This window comes from Elaeis guineensis, chromosome 12, assembly GCF_000442705.2.
Source record: "Elaeis guineensis isolate ETL-2024a chromosome 12, EG11, whole genome shotgun sequence".
Taxonomy (NCBI): domain Eukaryota; kingdom Viridiplantae; phylum Streptophyta; class Magnoliopsida; order Arecales; family Arecaceae; genus Elaeis; species Elaeis guineensis.
Window position 1 is genome coordinate 1,762,545 of NC_026004.2, and position 20,316 is coordinate 1,782,860.

The following is a 20,316-nucleotide window of genomic DNA, read 5'->3' on the forward strand; positions in this document are numbered from 1 at the left end:
AAAAACATACTTTCTTGATTTTTGATCATTTTTCATGCAGAAAATATCCACTTGTTTATCTTAAAAAAAACATTGTTTATTCCACTGACTTGCTCTCTTACCTTAACTACTTTATACATATTCTCTCTATTATTTTTCAATTGATTTGGACTTTTCATAAAATTTCCAAATTGGGCTCCATTCCTTCTCTAATTCAATTTCATGTCTCATTGTAATTAGCTCAAAGTCCATGATCTATTTTAATTAAAACCCTACCATCGCCTTCTCACTTACTTTCTCAACCCTGCTCTCCTTGCCTCCTCCAATGTGCCCATTGGTAGTTTACGTAGCTGACTATCCCACAAACACACCACCCTCGCCATCCCATAGCCATGATCCACCTCTTTCTCGATCAATGCATCAGTCAACTATCATTTGTTGCATTATTGTTGGGATCTTGATCTTGCCACTCCTCAAGTGCATCTGCAGCCACCGCAATCTAGAACAACCATGGGGTCAGCACGAGCACAAAGAGCTAGTGACCTCTTATTCCAGATGATGTTTTAAAATTATATTATCATCTTAGAATATTTTTTATAATATAAAATAAAATTTCCACATTGTCTACGAGCAAGCGTACTTGAAGTGTGTGCTTGTGCCTAACTTTTGGCTCCAAATGCAGCTAACTATTTGCAAGCACTTAAATCTGTGGTTCACCGTCCTCTTCTTGCTTGGAGTCATGCCTATCTCGAGTGAAGCATGGGTGACACCGATCTTGAGCATTTGGATTCAAAAGAGAAAACAAAGATATTCTTAGTCGAAAATGTAGTCCTCAAGGAGAGAACAAATCTCTGTAGGTAGGTAGTAGCCTAGTTAGTAGGTCTTTGGTTGGATCCAATCAACTTGACCTATAGTATGGTTTGATGATCATCCTCCGATGGATGGAGACACCGCACCGTGGGAGATCAGTGCTCTTTTTCTTTTCCTTCGACTTGTGGAATGGGTGCCACAGCAAATGAGTTGTTTTTCTATACGCTACACATGATAGAGATATGCATTTATTTTTTTTCGATTTAAATTAAATTAAAATTATAAAAAATTAAATTTTTAAATTTATATTTTATAGAATCAAAAATTAGATTGAAGTAGTTTAAAATCAAATAAATTAAATCAAAATAAATTCAATTCGATTTGATTTGATAATTTGATTCTAAATTTTTCTGTGTTGGATTTTTTATTTTAGTATAAATAAATCTTTAAGTACATGCATAGTGAATGGCACGTAATTGAGAGTTAGTGAAATACAAAGGGTAACGCAACGTGTTACCTATTGTGAGATTTGGTGTGGGCTAATTGTATCTGCTCCAAACGGTAGTTAAATCAAATTTAATTATTAATTAAAAAAAAAATAAATTTTTTTAATTTTTGATTAATTAGAGTTATCAAATAAAATATTAAATATTCAATCGGTTAAAAAAATTAATTTAATTTTAAATAAAAATTAAATAATAAAATAATTAATTAATTCCATTCGATTTTCGATTAATATTTGCACGGTCCTGATGGCCGGATTTCCGACGGACTTCTTGCACCCCATTTCTCTGAGACATCCACCCGGCTAAGTACCAGGAGAGTGCGTATAGCAGTTTTGTCACCATTCTCTTTTCTTTTTTATTTCCCTCCTCCGGGGATCCGGAGCGGGCATGTCCTCGCCGAGTGACATTTGTCAATTAAATCAGAGAGGCGGTACTCGTACGGCTTTTTACAATAAATAATGGAATGCTGTCCACCAAAAAATAATAATCATAATAATGGCATGCTTCTTTTTTTTTTTCTTTTTTTGCTACATAATAATGGCATGCTTCGAGGCTAAGGAAACAGTCACACATATTACTCCCCCTCTTCTTTGTGCGAAAACCAGAAAAGAGCATATCCATATGTGTGTGTGTATATATATATATATAGACAGAGAGAGCGATCGATCGAGATGGGAACGAGCTGCGGTGATATCTGCACTCTGCCGGAGGGTTGCATCTCCCACGTTATCTCTCTGACGTCGCCGGTCGATTCTTGCCGGTCGGCAGCGGTCTGCACAACCTTCCGCTCGGCCGCCGAGTCCGACATCGTGTGGGAGCGCTTCCTGCCGCCCGATTACCCTTCTATCCTGTCGCGGGCGGTCCATCCGGTGGAGTACTTGTCCAAGAAACAGCTCTTCTTCCGCCTCTGCGAAACCATCCTCATCGACGACGGCAACATGGTACTCTACCACTATTACTGCTCTTCCTTCCTCTCCCTCGTTTTCGAATTTTTAATCGTAATTTATATCCAAATCTTGGGTTTTTTTTTTTTTTTTCTTTGTTACTTTAACCTCTTAATCTTATGAAAGAGCAATTCTTTTCTTATCAAAAAAAAAAGAGCAATTCTTTAACATCAATGAAATCTGTTGTCGATATTCCGGACGTATGTTGGGGGTTGGTGTCTCTCGGATTTGGTTTGGCCTAGATATCGTTAGATCTACGCCATGGATTTGATGGGCTTCAGCGGTCGTGAACCGTTAGATCGAAGGATAGTATTTTCCTTTTTTTTGGAAAAAAATTATTCGATTTTTGTCCTGGGCGACGACTTCGGTGGGCCATATTTTTTTTTTTTTTTGTTGGTTCTCTCCTTTTTGTTGTTTTTTCCGGGCAAGATAATCTTCTTTGCAACAGCTTTGCCAATGCCAGACACTAAACTTGATTTTGATTTGCAGAGTTTCTCATTGGATAAATCGAGCGGTGCAAAGTGCTACATGCTGTCTGGCAGACAGCTGTTTATTGTATGGGGAGATACTCCCTGTTGCGGCCAATCGCCTCATCGCCCGATCGTCGGGGAGCGTGCACCTGCAAAAGGAAGTCCGCACTGACCGGAGGCGGCTCCGGCGGGGACCCTCCGACGGTCAAGTCAGAGAGGTGACTGGGCAACAGTGAAATGCAGACAGAGAGCTCTGAGAAAGAGAGAGGGAGAGTGAGAGAGGAGCGAGCCTGCGTATGTGGGAGAGACGGGCGGATCGACCCCTTGCACTGTTGCCTTCCCCGGTATATATAGTGGAGCTAGGTATGGCGCCGTCATTAATGGCGCGGACAAGTGAGGAACTGTCAACTCACTGTGGACTGTCAGAGCCGCCGTAAAAACGTCATGTCGCTGTGTGGCCGTCCAATCACCAGGGTTGACCCGGCTCTCGGCGGGACCATGTCCCTAGGTAACTGCGCCGCATGTCCGTGTCAGAGCTGACGACGTCTGGCGGCTGTACGGTGGTTGGAGGAGCCGACCGACCCAAAGTCGGTAGCCAGCTGAGTGGTGTCAGGCCCCTCCATTGGTCGGCGAGCATCATGTTGCGAGAGTCGGCCATCAGACTTCCTGGCCGGAGTCGGCCAGTCGGTCGGTCGGTCGGTCGGTCGGTCGGCCAGTCGGAGTCGGCCGTCGGGGTCGGCCAGTCAGAGTCGGCCAGTCGGAGTCGGCCAGTCGTCCGTCGGGGTCGGCCAGTCAGTTGGTCGGCCAGTCGGAGTCGGCCAGTCGGAGTCGGCCAGTCGTCCGTCGGGGTCGGCCAGTCGGGGTCGGCCATCAGACTTCCTGGCCGGAGTCGGCCAGTCGGTCGGAGTCGGAGTCGGCCAGTCGTCCGTCGGGGTCGGCCAGTCAGTCGGTCGGCCAGTCGGAGTCGGCCAGTCGGAGTCGTCCGTCGGGGTCGGCCAGTCGGTCGGTCGGCCAGTCAGAGTCGGCCAGTCGGAGTCGGCCAGTCGTCCGTCGGGGTCGGCCAGTCGGTCGGTCGGCCCCTTCGACCGTAAGTCGGTCGGTGGGTATTCTCCAACAGTTGCCCCCCTCCACTCCTGAGCCCGATGTCGTGTTGGCTCGCATGAACACGTGGGCGACGGCTTCGGACGAAAGGAGTGGTGTTCCGTCTTTTCCTGCCCCGACTCTGGCGATCACATCAACGAACGATCCAATATCGGTCGTCCCGACTGTAGGTCGAGCATGCACGTCGGATCGGAGGTCGGCCAACCTCCGAACGTTGCTCGTCGACACGATCATTCCGCAGAATCTGATAGTCGAGTAGCATCCGACGTATTCGGATAGGATAACGATGGTAAGTCGAATATCCATTGTCCAGCCCTTGGTCGGACGTATGCGTCGAGATGTATGATAAACGGCGGCAAGCCGAATATCCTTCGATCGGTCGTGACCAGATCGGTATGTCGCGAATGCGACTGCGGTCGTCTTGGCGTTTTGCCCTTCTTAGTCGAAGCTAAGTCGGCAAGTTAGCCAGTCGCATTAGTCGAAGCCCTTTGCCTTCAGAGGCCGAGGCCGTCAGTTTCGGCGATCAATGATCGAGCCGTTGATTCGGCGATCGACGATCGGCCATGTTGGTCGAAGCCTTTTGCCTTCAAAGGCCGAGGCCGTCGGTTTCGGCGATCGATGATCGAGCGGTTGATTCGGCGATCGACGATCGGCCATGTTGGTCGAAGCCTTTTGCCTTCAAAGGCCGAGGCCGTCGGTTTCAGCGATCGATGATCGAGCCGTTGAGTCGGCGATCGACGATCGGCCATGTTGGTCGAAGCCTTTTGCCTTCAAAGGCCGAGGCCGTCGGTTTCGGCGATCGATGATCGAGCCGTTGATTCGGTGATCGACGATCAGCCATGTTGGTCGGAGCCTTTTGCCTTCAGAGGCCGAGGCCGTCGATTTCGGCGATCGATGATCCAGCCGTTGATTCGGCGATCGACGATCGACCGTGTTGGTCGAAGCCTTTTGCCTTCAAAGGCCGAGGCCGTCGGTTTCGGCGATCGATGATCGAGCGGTTGATTCGGCGATCGACGATCGGCCATGTTGGTCGAAGCCTTTTGCCTTCAAAGGCCGAGGCCGTCGGTTTCAGCGATCGATGATCGAGCCGTTGAGTCGGCGATCGACGATCGGCCATGTTGGTCGAAGCCTTTTGCCTTCAAAGGTCGAGGCCGTCGGTTTCGGCGATCGATGATCGAGCCGTTGAGTCGGCGATCGACGATCGGCCATGTTGGTCGAAGCCTTTTGCCTTCAAAGGCCGAGGCCGTCGGTTTCGGCGATCGATGATCGAGCCGTTGATTCGGCGATCGACGATCGGCCATGTTGGTCGAAGCCTTTTGCCTTCAAAGGCCGAGGCCGTCGGTTTCGACGATCGATGATCGAGCCGTTGATTCGACGATCGACGATCGGCCATGTTGGTCGAAGCCTTTTGCCTTCAAAGGCCGAGGCGTCGGTTTCGGCGATCGATGATCGAGCCGTTGATTCGGTGATCGACGATCAGCCATGTTGGTCGGAGCCTTTTGCCTTCAGAGGCCGAGGCCGTCGATTTCGGCGATCGATGATCGAGCCGTTGATTCGGCGATCGACGATCGGCCATGTTGGTCGGAGCCTTTTGCCTTCAGAGGCCGAGGTCGTCGATTTCGGCGATCGATGATCGAGCCGTTGATTCGGCGATCGACGATCGGCCATGTTGGTCGGAGCCTTTTGCCTTCAGAGGCCGAGGCCGTCGATTTCGACGATCGATGATCGAGCCGTTGATTCGGCGATCGACGATCGGCCATGTTGGTCGGAGCCTTTTGCCTTCAGAGGCCGAGGCCGTCGATTTCGACGATCGATGATCGAGCCGTTGATTCGGCGATCGACGATCGGCCATGTTGGTCGGAGCCTTTTGCCTTCAGAGGCCGAGGCCGTCGATTTCGGCGATCGATGATCGAGCCGTTGATTCGGCGATCGACGATCGGCCATGTTGGTCGGAGCCTTTTGCCTTCAGAGGCCGAGGCCGTCGTAGATTCTCCGCTCCTTCGATCTCTATCAGGATCTGCGCACGAGGAGTGGAGAGGGGAGTGTAGGAGTCATACCTGCGATGCGTCAGTCTCGGACTCCATCGTCAGGGTGACTTTTGGATTCGTCGGGGTGGCGAGACCCGACTATCTGTCGGGAGCTTGCTTGGTTCGGCGGGTTCCCGACCTTTCCTCCGCTTCTCCTTCGGGCCTCTGGGTTCGGCCAAACGTCGGTCGGATGCCCCTTCATCCGCGCGCATATACTTATATGCGCGCTCCAGTAGCTCGGCATAAGTTCGGGGGAGGGTCTTGTCCAGAGAGTAAGTAAACCGGGACGACCTCAGGCCCCGCTTCATGGCTGAAACCGCCATGTCTTCGTTGAGGTCCCGGACCTCGAGCGTAGCCGCGTTGAATCGCGCCACGAAGTGTCGGAGCGTCTCGTTTTCCCCCTGCTTGAGGGAGAAAAGGCTATCCGACGTTCGCGGCGGCTTTCGGCTGGTGCTGAAATGGGCCACGAACGAGTGCTCGAGCTGCGCGAAGGAATGGATACTGCCCGATCGAAGACCGGAGTACCAAGCCCTGGCAGCCTTGCGAAGTGTGGCGGGGAAGCCGATGCAAAAAAGAGCGTCGGTTGCCCCATGGATCGTCATGAGAGCTTTGTAGCTTTCCAGATGGTCGATTGGGTCGGTGGAGCCGTCGTAAGACTCCACGTGCGGCATCTTGAACCGACTGGGGATCGGTTCGTCGAGGATGAGTCGGGAGAGAGGTTGGGCGGTCTGGAAGTCGACGTCGTTTGAAGACTTCTGACCGTCCATCTGCAACTGAGCGAGTCGGCGGTCGATTTCCTCGAACCGGCGCTCGTAGTCGTCCGCTCGTCGATGCTGGGAGACCCCAGGAGTGGAGTCTCCGGAAGATTCTGAGAGAGAGGCCGACGGCGTGCGCGGCCGTTTCTCCTTCCATGCCCGTTCCAACGGGGAAGGGGAGGGCCGCTGGGACCGTCGGTCGTCCCTCCTCTTCTCCGTGGGAGCGCTTTTGGGGGCACTCGCATGGAGGCGACAGGGATCGGCGCGGTCGTCGGCGGCTGCTCTTGGAAGGCATAGGTCGGGCCGCCGGTTGCTGCTGGAGGCTTTTGACTGCGTCGGTCAGTACGGTCATCTGCCGTACGATGGCAGCAATCTGCGCCTCCGTGGTCACCGCGGGGCGCGGAGAGCTAGGCTCCGCCGCCGGTGGGGGTGGGGAGGCATCTTCCCGGCGGGAAGAGCGCCTGGCCGAACCAGTGACTCTCGATCGTTGAGCTCTTGTCTTTGTCATGCTGTCCCCCTTCCTGGCGCGCCAATCTGTTGCGGCCAATCGCCTCGTCGCCCGATCGCCGGGGAGCGCGCACCTGCAAAAGGAAGTCCGCACTGACCGGAGGCGGCTCCGGTCGGGGACCCTCCGACGGTCAAGTCAGAGAGGTGACTGGGCAACAGTGAAATGCAGACAGAGAGCTCTGAGAAAGAGAGAGTGAGGGGGAGGAGCGAGCCTGCGTATGTGGGGGAGACGGACGGATCGATCCCTTGCACTGTTGCCTTCCCCGGTATATATAGTGGAGCTAGGTATGGCGCCGTCATTAATGGCGCGGACAAGTGAGGAACTGTCAACTCACTGTGGACTGTCAGAGCCGCCGTAAAAACGTCATGTCGCCGTGTGGCCGTCCAATCACCAGGGTTGACCCGGCTCTCGGCGGGACCATGTCCCTAGGTAACTGCGCCGCATGTCCGTGTCAGAGCTGACGACGTCTGGCGGCTGTACGGTGGTTGGAGGAGCCGACCGACCCAAAGTCGGTAGCCAGCTGAGTGGTGTCAGGCCCCTCCATTGGTCGGCGAGCATCATGTTGCGAGAGTCGGCCATCAGACTTCCTGGCCGGAGTCGGCCAGTCGGTCGGTCGGTCGGCCAGTCGGAGTCGGCCGTCGGGGTCGGCCAGTCAGAGTCGGCCAGTCGGAGTCGGCCAGTCGGAGTCGGCCAGTCGTCCGTCGGGGTCGGCCAGTCAGTCGGTCGGCCAGTCAGAGTCGGCCAGTCGGAGTCGGCCAGTCGTCCGTCGGGGTCGGCCAGCGGGGTCGGCCATCAGACTTCCTGGCCGAAGTCGGCCAGTCGGTCGGTCGGAGTCGGAGTCGGAGTCGGCCAGTCGTCCGTCGGGGTCGGCCAGTCAGTTGGTCGGCCAGTCAGAGTCGGCCAGTCGGAGTCGGCCAGTCGTCCGTCGGGGTCGGCCAGTCGGTCGGTCGGCCAGTCAGAGTCGGCCAGTCGGAGTCGGCCAGTCGTCCGTCGGGGTCGGCCAGTCGGTCGGTCGGCCCCTTCGACCGTAAGTCGGTCGGTGGGTATTCCCCAACACTCCCCATTATTGGACGTGGCATCCTCTACCCGATTCCAGGTTTATGCCTTCTTTCCTTAACACTCTTGATTGGTTGAGTGGTTATTGGATTTTTTTTTTTCCTTTTTTCTTTCTCCAAGCTGTTCGTTTACTTGATATGATAGCTGAATTTTTCCCTCGTTGCCATATTTGCCCAATCATGTAGTGCGTTATAAGTTGGTAGAGCATGAAGCCAAAATAACAAGTGTGAGATGTTAATAATAACTACTCACCCTCTCAGTTTTATTTCGAACCTTTACACACAAACAGTTAGCAGCTTCATTCCCCCTTTTTGTTAGATATCTTGTATTGATAAATAAAATCTAGTGAGAGTTGAAGATTGTTGGATTTAGATTTTTGCAATGCTGTACATGGTATGCGACCAAGAAGAAATTATAAACCACCTCTTTCTTTAGTTATAGAATTACAACCGGCGGCTCCATGTTAACGCCATGTCATTGCTAGGACAGTCTTCTTTTCTATTGGATTCCTAGATCTGACTCAACTAGACATGGACTAATCTTCATGATGGTCAGTAACTCAATATACTGGAGTCATGCAGGTAATTATAATCTAAATTCATCTCATAAATATGTAAAAACTGACGCATGAGGGGAGATAATTTTACTATGTGCGGCTGACTGAGGATGGGGATGAATCTCAAGTCCAGTTGTATGAGCTGGATAGAACAACTAGAGGATATCCAAGTAAATTAGGCGCCCTGGACGTGCTCCTTTAAAGATTCCCTGGGCCTGCACACCAGCAAAGCTGGTAGGTTTTTTTTTTCCATGTGAAAGGAATGATCAGGCCAGCAAAGGAACACGTTTTGCCATACAACCACCGTCTTCGTAAGGCTTGCTGCCTTAAAAATCATAACTGGTTAGTTCCCATGCAAGCAATCTGGCTTGGTTAGTAATTTATAATTGCCCTCGACCTATTTAGGCCTATACCACCAGTCATTTTAAACCACTCGCTCTCCAATTCAACTTGAGCATGCATCTAACTCCAATTGCAGAGATGCAATTGAGATGCGCTAAAATCTGTACAGTTCGCACATATGCTGCTGCTTCAAACAAATTCAGCATCTGAACTTTTTCAGATGTCAAAGCAAGTTATCGTTGCTATACTATCCATATCTTATTTTTCTTAGAACATAATGTGCAACATGATAAGCTAATGGTCTTGTTTATATTTTGTTCCATGAGCCATATAATCCATTTTGAGTATTTTCATGGAATAAGATGGTCTGTGTTGAAAAATTAACACGTGAGTAGTGCAACATTCACCTTCTGAGCATCAGGGATTAAGCAATTTGTGAATTGGTTGGTATTAGAGATTGGAGCGAATAGAGTACTGATTATGGAACAGATTTACAACTGAGTTTTATTCAAAAATCTCACAACATGCTGGTAAATCATGTAATTTGACTCTGCCTGTTTTGTTTGGAGGCCAAAGGAATTATATACTTAATTTCAGCATTGTTTTTGGTGCCTGAATTGTTGACGTTGTTCTTTTATGACGACATGTAGACTTTCCTGCTCTAGCTTAGTGGTACTGAGAACAAATGAACTTTTCTTTTTTACTGTTAAAATTGTTCAAATTATCATTTACCGTTATGGATGTTATCATGTTGCATTCCTAACAAGAAAGCAACCTTCTCCTCCCAAAAGGTTTTCAGAGGTTGCTGAGCTCGTAGACGTTTGCTGGTTGGAGATTCGAGGCAAAATTGAAAGCAGCATACTTACTCCTAAAACAACCTATGCCGCCTATCTCATCTTCAAAGTCGATCAGAATTCACATGGTCTGGGCTTTCTGAATCAGGAAACAACAGTGAAACTGGGAGCCCAGGTGTCCACACATACTGTGAACGTACAACCCATTGTTGCTGAGAGACAGAGGAACGGACATCGTTGGCATTTCCTGAATTCGAGTTGGAATGCCATACTGGAGGGGCATGCCGATGCGGAGCAAAACGAGATTGCAGCTAGAGCCCCTCAGGAAAGGGCTGATGGTTGGATGGAGATGGAGATGGGGGAATTCTACAATGATGAGGGTGAGGATGGGGAAGTGGAAATGAGTTTGATGGAGGTGAAACGACTGAATTGGAAGTCCGGACTCATCATCCAAGGCATTGAGATAAGGCCTAAGAAGTAGGCATGAGATAAGAGCTTTTCATGTATGGGCGTTCAAGTAGATGGTAATTATAAATAAACAAGAAACATTGCTTTGCAACTTTGGGCATTATCAGACAACTAATTCAATTTTTTTAGTGCCTCTACGGCTCGACAACTTTCTTTTGTTCATTGCAGTAATAGAAGACATGGTTTCTGTTTTCTTTCTTCAATTTCTCCTTGAGCGAAGACTGAAGACGGCACTATATTAACCTTTGTCCGGTAAAGTCTTAATATTTCTATTTTATTCTGTTTATTTCCAAGAAAATGTATTTATTCTGTTTTTTTTTTTATTATTATTTTTTTTTTGGTGGTAAACTATTTATTTATTGTGTTTAATAAGGCCAAATTACAAGTGGTTGTAAATGGGATTTCAGCAGGTTGGAGAACTTAAAGATTCTCACCAAACCTTTGTTAAACTGCTAGGATTCATGCTGTTTATCATTGATGGATGCATCTAGATATTGAAGTAATTGTGACATCAAGCTTCAGATTCACATTCTCCATTCTCCGTTCAAAGCGGTTATGTGTTCAAAACTTGTGAGGTACTTTCTTGAGTGTTTTGACATAGGGATTTGTCTTAACATCATTTCTTTTGATATGATTGGTGAAACTCCAAGAATCATTCTCCCAAATAAATCTATGGTATATTAAAGTGAGAGATTTGAAATCTACAAATGTTTTACTCTGGATTTCATTTGTCACATTTTATACGGGCCAATATCTTCCTACTTTCCTTACAACATATGTTTGTTGTTTTGCTAACTTTATGGGTGTCAACAAGCTGAACATGAGCAAGCTTAAGCCTAACTCTAACTTGGCTTGTTTTATAATATATGTCGAGCTTGATCCAACTTGTTTAAATTTTAAGATGAATTTGAGCTGCCCACGAGCAATTTATTTGAAAGATTTGATGCGGACTTGAGAGTTCCAAAGTTTTCATTTATGGGAAATGTGTGCTTATGCCCAACTTTTGGCTCGAAATTCAACTCAAAAATCATACAATTAATATAGGCTGGAGCTAGGCTTATTTGCAACTTGATTAAGCTTGAAATGATTTAACTATTACTATTTTTTCTTTATATATACAAGAGAAGGGAGTTTCCCTCTTTCCTCTCTCATGTCACCTGTTCTTTCCCTCTTTTTTGGGTTAGCAACAGCCCAAATTAAATTAGAAATTGTTAAGATTGTTTAAAGAGGTGTCTCGGACATGCATGCATCTAGCTTATACTATGATCCAAGCAATATTCTCAAAAGTGTGAGTCCTAATTGATGAGAAATAGTCCTACATTGGATAGGTTAGTGATTCTAATGGTGCCTATTTACTCATGGCCCATCCACCTACTAGATGATATTTTTTAGGTTGAATTTGAATATGGTAATCGGAGTTCATAATCCTTCTTATCTATGAATATTTTCGTGGTCCTATTAATTGATCCACATGTCACTCCTTACTTCAGCTTCTGCCCCTCAAACTTTATATATAAGAGATGGTATTGAGAAATAGTCCTCCATTGGGATTGGATTTTAACATTAACTAATCATTTGATGCTTTGTATAACATTAGCAGCTGAAACATTGTTAAACAGTTGAATGTTTGTTTAAGAATCTATAATATATTTGTTTTACTTGAATTTTTTATCTAACTTGGTGACTACTAAATAATTTACCCACTATTTATAAACTTAATACATGGTATTTTCTAAACATATTCATATGAAACCAATTTAGATTAGAGATTTATAAGTTATTTAATATTCAACAGGGTGGCCCATCGATTTGTGGGTTATTTAATATTTATCTAGCATCTTAAAAACAATTTTTCCTTAATATACATTCTCATAAAATTATTTTTAATTAAAAATATATAAATAAGTCAAGATTCAGTTAGGATAGGTGATTTTTGTTGGTATGGCTCATATCTATATAATATATGAAAAGAGAGTCCTGAACTCTCCCAGCATGACACGCATCAATTTTCTAGCTTGCCACATGTCGTAAATCCGAGAGGGGTCCTAGGATCTCTTTTCCCAGGCCTTCTCCCCATATATTTTTTTTCTTTTTGCTCGACGAGCTATGGACTTCCTCTGAACTTTTTTGAAGGCTTTTTTTTTCCCTCTCAATAGGTCTTTGCCGTCGCTGTCCTCCCCAACCCCCTCCCCTCCCCATCACCGTCTGTTCTCCTCGCCGCCACCTCCCATCGATGTCTATCGTTGTCTTCATCTCCATCATCACCGATATCGACTTTGCCCTCATCTCTCTCAGGTGCTTTCCTTTCCATATCCCCCCCCCAACCTTTTTTTTTGCTTCGAATCCTTTCAAAGGCCCTTTTTTTTGGAGATCTATGAAAAGGACAGCACCTAAGGGAGATCAGGGTTTCTTAGGTTCCGATTAAGAGCTTTTTCCTCCCAATCCTCACTGGCATCGGGTCCCCCTCCAAATCTCCCACAGGTGCTTTCCTTCCCCTAGATCTCTGTTTTCTCTCTCTCTCTCTCTCTCTCTTCCTTCAAATCCTTCTAGAGGTCTTTTTTTCGGAGATCTATGGAAAGGACAACACCTAGGGAGATCGGGGTTTCTTAGGTTCCGATTAGGGGGTTTTTCAGAGATCTATGGGAAGGAGATGGCAGCTAAGGGAGATTGGGGTTTCTTAGACACCAAAGAATAAAAAAAAAAATAGAGGAAGTAAAAATAAAAGCATAGGAAAAATTAGCGAAACTACAAGGAAAGAGAGTTTTGACGATGAAATTATTTATGACGAAAATATTTTCATCGTAAATAATGAGTATTTATGATGAAAAGTAAAATTTATCGTAAATAATAAAATATTTATGATGTAAAATTTTTTATCGTAAATACTTTTATATTAGTGATGAAAAAAGAATTTCATCATAAATAATTATTATTTACGATATTTATTTTCATCATAAATAATAAAATATTTATTTTAATTTTAATTTTTTAAATATTCATGATGAAAATATTTTCATCGTAAATAATAACAAAAAATATTTTTTCATCAGAAATAATATTATTCCCAACGAAAAATTTTTGTCACTAATATTTAAAAAAAAATAAAAAATTTAAAAAATTTAAAATTTATAGATTATTTATGATGAAAATTGTTCATTGTAAATAATCGAGTATTTACGATAGAAATTTTTTTTCATCGTACATACTCAATTATTGACGATGAAAAATTTTCATTGCTAATATTTAAAAAAAATTAAAAATTTTAAAATTACAGATTATTTGCAACAAAAATTTTTCATCATAAATAATCAATTATTTATGATGAAAAGTTTTTTTTATCATAAATACTCAATTATTTACGATAAAAATTTTCATCACTAATACTTTAAAAAAAATAAAAATTTTAAAAATTTAAAATTATAGATTATTTATGATAAAAATATACGTCATAAATAATTGAGTATTTATGATGAAAAATTCTTTCCATCGTAAATACTCTATTATTTATGATAAAAAATTTTCATCGCTAATATTTGAAAAAAAAATAAAAAATTCAAAAATTCAAAAATTATAGATTATTTATGATAAAAAAATTTATCATAAATAATTGAGTATTTATGATGAAAATATCTTTTCATCTCAAATACTCTATTATTTATGATGAAAAATTTTCATCATGAATATTAAAAAAATTTAAAAAATTTAAAAATCATAGATTATTTATGATGAAAATATTATATCAAAAATAATTTAATATTTATGATGAAAATCTTTATCTATTACAAATACTTAATTATTTATGATGAAAAGTTTTAATTGCTAATATTTAAAAAAATAAAAAAATTTAAAAAGTATAGATTATTTACGATGAAATATTATTTTTTTCATTATAAATAGTAAGTTATTTACAATAAAAATATTTTAATCATCAATATTTCTAAAAAAATTTAAAAAATATAAAAATTATACATTATTTATGATAAAAATTTTGTATCATAAATAACTTAGTGTTTATGATGAAAATTGATTTCTATCGTAAGTGATTGACTATTTACGATGAAAAATAATTTTTATCGTAAATAATAAATAATTTTATCATTAATAATTAAAATTTTAAAAATTTAAAAAAATAACTTCTTATATTGAAAAGAATTATTCTCTCAGTATCCAGACTTCGTTGGATGATGCAACAAAATTCTTCACCTTCAACCGTCTTTAAGATCCAAGAGCAAACCACCTCAAAAAATTAAATACAAAAATTTTGATTAAGAAAAAATATCAACTTCCAACTGTATAAAGAACAAAATTTTATCAACCGTTCGATGGACTAAATTATGTTATTTACTTCTTAACCATCTCAAAAAAGTTTGGTCAATAATCTCTTGTGACAACAAAATCCTATAACATCTTTAAGAGAAAAATATAATTTCTTGAACGCTGTCTTTAATCTGCGATAGATGATGCACCACAGCAGTCTGATCTTTGGAACCACCAATTGATATCGATCCTCTATCAAAAAAATCAGACTCTATATAGAAATTAAGACCAATAGATTACCTAAAGATCCTTCTTTTGCATCGAATCTCAAGGGTCTTAGCTACTTGTAGATTAAATTTGAGTTCGAATATCCATTCAAATCTTTCGATTAACTCATGGCAGTGTTGCCATCAAAAAAATAAATCTAATTAGTTAGATTTTTTAATTATAAATTATATTTGATTGGAGCAAAATATCAGGGAACTTACCTTATTTTTGTGATCAAGGAGAATCAAATTGATCTATATCATGGTTATCTCATATTCATCACATTCTTCTGCACAGATCTACAATCTTCATAAATCTTGATTGGCATAAACATATCCCAAATTTACAACATATCCCAAAGTTCTTTTCGTCACAAATACTCAATTATTTACGACGAAAATTTTCATCGCTAATTTTTAAAAAAATAAAAAATTTAAAAAATTTAAAAATTATGGATTATTTATGATGAGAATATACATCGTAAATAATTAAGTATTTACGATGAAAAATTTTTTTCATAGCAAATACTCCATTATTGATGATGAAAAATTTTCGTCGCTAATATTTGAAAAAAAAATTAAAAATTTAAAAATTATAAATTATTTGTGATAAAAAATTTTCATCATAAATAATTGAGTATTTACGACAGAAAATTCTTTTAGTTGCAAATACTCCATTATTGATGATAAAAATTTTCATTGTGAATATTTGAAAAAATAAAAAATTTAAAAATTATAGATTATTTACGATAAAAAATTTTCATCATAAATAATCGAGTATTTGTAATAAAAATATCTTTCCATCGTAAATACTCTATTATTTATGATAAAAAGTTTTCATCATGAATATTATAAAAAATAAAAAAATTAAAAATTATAGATTATTTATGATGAAAATATTATATCAAAAATAATTTAGTACTTACGATGAAAATCCTTATCCATCGTAAATACTTAATTATTTATGATAAAAAAATTTCACCGCTAATATTTAAAAAAAATAAAAAAAATTTAAAAATTCAAAAATTACAGATTATTTACAACAAAAAATTATTTTTCCATCGTAAATAGTCAGTTATTTGCATGAAAAATATTTTCATTATCAATATTTTTAAAAAAAATTAAAAAATATAAAAATTATAGATTATTTGTGATAAAAATTTTATGTCGTAAATAACTTAGTGTTTGCGATGAAAATTTATTTTTTATTGTAAATGATTGATTATTTACGATCAAAAATAATTTTCAACGTAAATACTTCATTATTTACGATGAAATAATTTTATCTTTAATAATTAAAAAATTAAAAATAAAAAAAAAATAACTTTCAATACTGAAAAGAATCATTCTCTCAGTATCCAGAATTTATTGGATGATGCAACAAAATTCTTCACCTACAACCGTCTTTAAAATCTAAGAGAAAATCATTTCAGAAAATTAAATACAAAAAATTTAATTTAAAAAAAATATCAACTTCCAACTGTATAAATAATAAAACTTTATCAACTGTTTGATAGACTAAATTGTGTTATTTACTTCTAAACCATCCCAAAAAAATTAGGCCAATAATCACTTGTGGAAACAAAATTCTATAACATCTTTAAGAGAAAAATATAATTTCTTGAACGCTGTCCTTAATCTGCGGTAGATAATGCACCACAGCAGTCTGATCCCTAGAACCACCAATTGATGTTGATCCTCCATCAAAAAGATCAAACTCTATATAGAAGCTAAGACCAACAGGTCACCTAAAGATCCTCCTTTTGCATCGAATCTCAAGGGTCTTAGCTGCTCGCAGATTAAATGAGTTCGGATGTCCATTCAAATCTTTCGATCAACTCATGGCAGTATTACCACCAAAGAAGTAAATCTAATTAGTTAGATTTTTTAATTATAAATTATATTTGATTAGAGCAGAATATCAGAGAACTTATCTTATTTTTATGATCAAAGAGAATCAAATTGATCCATATCATGGTTGTCTCATATTCATCTCATTCTTCTGCACACATCTGCAATCTTCATAAATCTTGATTGGCATGAACATATCCCAAGGCTACTAAAATTTGTGAATATACCTAAGAAAGTACTTTTAGTGGAAAAATATTTTTTTGTAAAAATTATTTGTGATGAAATTTAAATTTACATTGCTAATAAAATTATTAACGATGAAATATTTCGTCATCAATAATTTTTTTAGTAAACTTTTTTTAGAGAGAAAATTATTTTAGTGGAGAACTTTTTTTTTTGAATTATTAGCAATGAAAATAAAATTTTCATTGCTAATAAACTTATTAACAACGAAAATGCTTTTCGTCACCAATAATTTTTTTTAATTTTTATTGTGGGTATTTTTTTGGCAGAAAATATTGGCAACGAATATAATTTTTTTATTGCTAATAAAGTTATTAATGATGAAAATTTCGTTGCTAGTAATTTTTAGAAAAAAAATTTTAATGGGGATATTATTTTTTGACAAAAATTATTAGCGACAAAAATTATATTTTCATTGTAAATTTTTTTTTAGAAAATTTTTTTTTATCGAAATTATTGACGATGAAAAAAAATTTTCATCGCTAATAATTGTATTAGCGATGAAAATTTTTATCGCTAATAGTTTCCATCAACACAACGTCCCATCATGCCAAACCCACTTCCCCCCTCCCCTCTCTCCTCTCTCCTCTCTTCTTTCCCTCTCCCCTCTCCCTCTCTGTGCTCTCCCTGAACTCTCCCATCTCTCCTCTCTTCTCTCCCTCTCCCTCTTCGTGCTCTCCCCCCTCTCTTCCCGTCGGCGAGCCCATCGCCGCTACCATCCATCGTCCGCACCACCGTTGCCATTGCCATTGCCGTCGACGTCCGCTGGAGGTAAGGTTCTTCGAACCTCCTTTTTTTTGTGTTGATCGGGCCACCAGGGGGCGGAGGGGGTTGGGGGGCAGCTGCGCCACAAGGCCGGGGAAGGGGTCAGTCGGTAGGGAGGTGGTCGGGGGGCAGCCGGGGGCGAGATGGGGGAGGGGAGGGGAGGGGGGTAGTCGACGGCGCCACGGGGCCAGGGAGGGGATCGGGGGGTGGAGACCCGATCGACGGTGCCACAGGGTTGGGGAGGGGGTCGGGGGTCGGAGACGGGGGCCAAGAGGGGGCGACCGATGGTCGGGGGCAAAACGGAGGCAGGATGGGGTCCATGGGCAACTGGGGGTGAGACTGGGGCGGGGAGGGGTCCGTGGGCGACCGTCGGTGCCACCGGGTCGAGGAGGGGTCGGTCGAGGGAGACAGTGCTGGGGAGGGGGCAGCCGGCGGTGAAACGGGGAGGGGGTCGGTTGGGGAGGGGTGGGTGATGACGGGGAGGGAGGAAGGAAAGAGAAAGGGGAGGGAAAAAAAGAAAGAAAAAAAGGAAAAGAAAAAAAAAATAAAGAAAAAAGGAAAAAATAAAGAAAAAAATAAAAAAAATAAAATATTAATCAAATATTTTATTATTTGATTAATAAAAATAAAATATGAATCATGATCCGAATTGGATCGAGGTCGGGATCTGGGTCGAGATCTCGATTCGGATTGGGATCCAAATCGGGATCTGATCTGGACGGCGCAGGGTCTGTGATAGTGCCGGTACCGTGGGAGCGGAGGCCATGGAAGGCCGAGTTCGGACGGCGTAGGGTGTGTGATGGCATTGACGCCGATGCCGTGGGAGCGGGGTTCGCAGGGGCCGAATCCAGGTGGCACGGGGTGTGTGACGGCACCGGCATCGTGAGAGTAGGGGCCATGGGAGGTCGAGTCCGAAACTCGTTTAGAAAAAAAATATTTAGAAAAAAAATATTTTTAGATAAAAAATATTTTTTAAAAAAATTATAAAATAAAATTTAGATAAAAAAATATTTTAGAAAAAATAAAAAATCATCAAGTCTTCGAGATCAGGTTTCGTGTTATTATTTTACATTAATATTATTTTGCATGTTCAACTGCTTATAGTTTATTTTATATTTATTGTATAAATTTATTTTATATTTATTGCATGCTCAACTACTTATAGTTTTTATTATTATTATTTAATATTATATTTATTTATATATCAAGAATTGCAGGTATGGCATTAGTAGACAGACGACGACGTTCACATTCGCTATCGACCTCGAAGGCTGACGTGCCTTCACCGATTTCTACTGCCGCACTAGTTCCATCATCAGAGGGTCCTGCACTGGTAGGTCCCAATAAGACGGGTTCGAATAAGACGAATCCGATTGGTATTATTATTCTTTTTATATAATAAAATTTAATTTTTTTATTTAGATAGCTATCATATTAATGATTTATTTATTGTTGTTTTAGGTCAGTCTCCACTGGTAGTGAGACAAGGACGTGGTCCATCGAAGAACCTTGCTCTAGAGTGTTGGAGACGCGAGCACCCAGGACAGCATCTCCGTATCAAGATACCATCCGACTACATTAGGCCCATTAGAGGATGGTGCGAGCCGTGGTAGACCGAGCTGGGCATCATATGCACAGCTATGCCCCTATGATATTTTTCGATTGGCGTCATGTTGTACCGGCTTAGAAAGAGATTTTCTATACCCACTTACAGGTAAAATAAATTATACTATGAATATTTAATTAATATGATATTCTTTTAATATTTGTTATTGACAGGGTGTTTTTGATATTATTGATTTTGAGGAGGATCGTGTGCGGCGAGCCGTGGATGCTCATTTATCTCTGTGTTTCAAAGATTATCGCCACCGCATCCATCTACATTGATACCATATGATGCAACATCATGTGGAGGAGGCAGCACGGCAGCAGCCCTATGACAGCATCACTATGGATGATTGGACTGTCATATGCTGGCATTATAAGAATCCGACATATTAGGTTATACATCCAAATTTTTTTTTTTAGAGTTTAATGATTGAATCATTTATTCTTAAATTAAATTTGTTATCTATTAATTTGACTGGTAACTGTATAGAGAAAATGTGTCCAAAATGCTGCGAATCGGATGAGACAGATCGTATCGCATTGTGGGGATTCGAGATCGTTCGCTCGTCACATGGTGCAAATGGTAAGTAATTTTTAATTAGTATAAATTTTTTTAGCTATTTAAAATTTTTTTAATTAATTATTCTCAAATTGCAGAGAGATGCTGAAAGTGGTGAGCTTCCTAATAGGATCGATATATACCAGTGGACCCACCAGCGACGGTCAGAAGAGTGGACGATGGGGAGCCAGAAGCTCTTTATAAATTTTTTCAATTATTTTTTCATTCGCAGTCTGATTTTTATTATAAAATTAAAATAGCTATAATTTTAATTTTCAAGATCGTATGATAGACATGAGATCTCAGTCTACTCCTGAGGGCTCGACCGCATCCATAGATGATGAGATCTATGATCAGGTATTTGGTACAAGACCCTTTTATGTTAGAGGTCTAGGGTATGGGATCACTGCTCTTTCATCCTCACTTTCGTCTAAGGCTGACATCCATGCTG

At 41.3% G+C, this 20,316-nt stretch overlaps 1 protein-coding gene across 1 annotated transcript; it reads left to right on the top strand.

Annotated features, from left to right (window-relative positions):
* The first annotated feature begins 1,855 nt into the window (after nucleotides 1-1,855).
* On the top strand, nucleotides 1,856-19,646 carry LOC105055730 (putative F-box protein PP2-B12). Its single transcript, XM_073246409.1, has 8 exons — nucleotides 1,856-2,236; nucleotides 2,729-2,806; nucleotides 8,156-8,196; nucleotides 9,846-10,568; nucleotides 10,724-10,891; nucleotides 18,916-19,031; nucleotides 19,160-19,412; nucleotides 19,478-19,646. The coding sequence occupies exons 1-4, from the start codon at nucleotides 1,967-1,969 to the stop codon at nucleotides 10,327-10,329; spliced, it is 873 nt and encodes a 290-aa protein (XP_073102510.1). The 5' UTR covers nucleotides 1,856-1,966; the 3' UTR covers nucleotides 10,330-10,568; nucleotides 10,724-10,891; nucleotides 18,916-19,031; nucleotides 19,160-19,412; nucleotides 19,478-19,646.
* Nucleotides 19,647-20,316: the final 670 nt, after the last annotated feature.

What these genes read in the sequence shown, in the direction of transcription:
- LOC105055730 (XM_073246409.1), top strand. Translation starts at nt 1,967, where the DNA reads ATGGGAACGAGCTGCGGTGATATCTGCACTCTGCCGGAGGGTTGCATC. An exon ending in TCATCGACGACGGCAACATG is followed by an intron (nt 2,237 to 2,728) that starts GTACTCTACCAC and finishes TTTGATTTGCAG; the next exon opens with AGTTTCTCATTGGATAAATC. An exon ending in CATCCTCTACCCGATTCCAG is followed by an intron (nt 8,197 to 9,845) that starts GTTTATGCCTTC and finishes TCCTCCCAAAAG; the next exon opens with GTTTTCAGAGGTTGCTGAGC.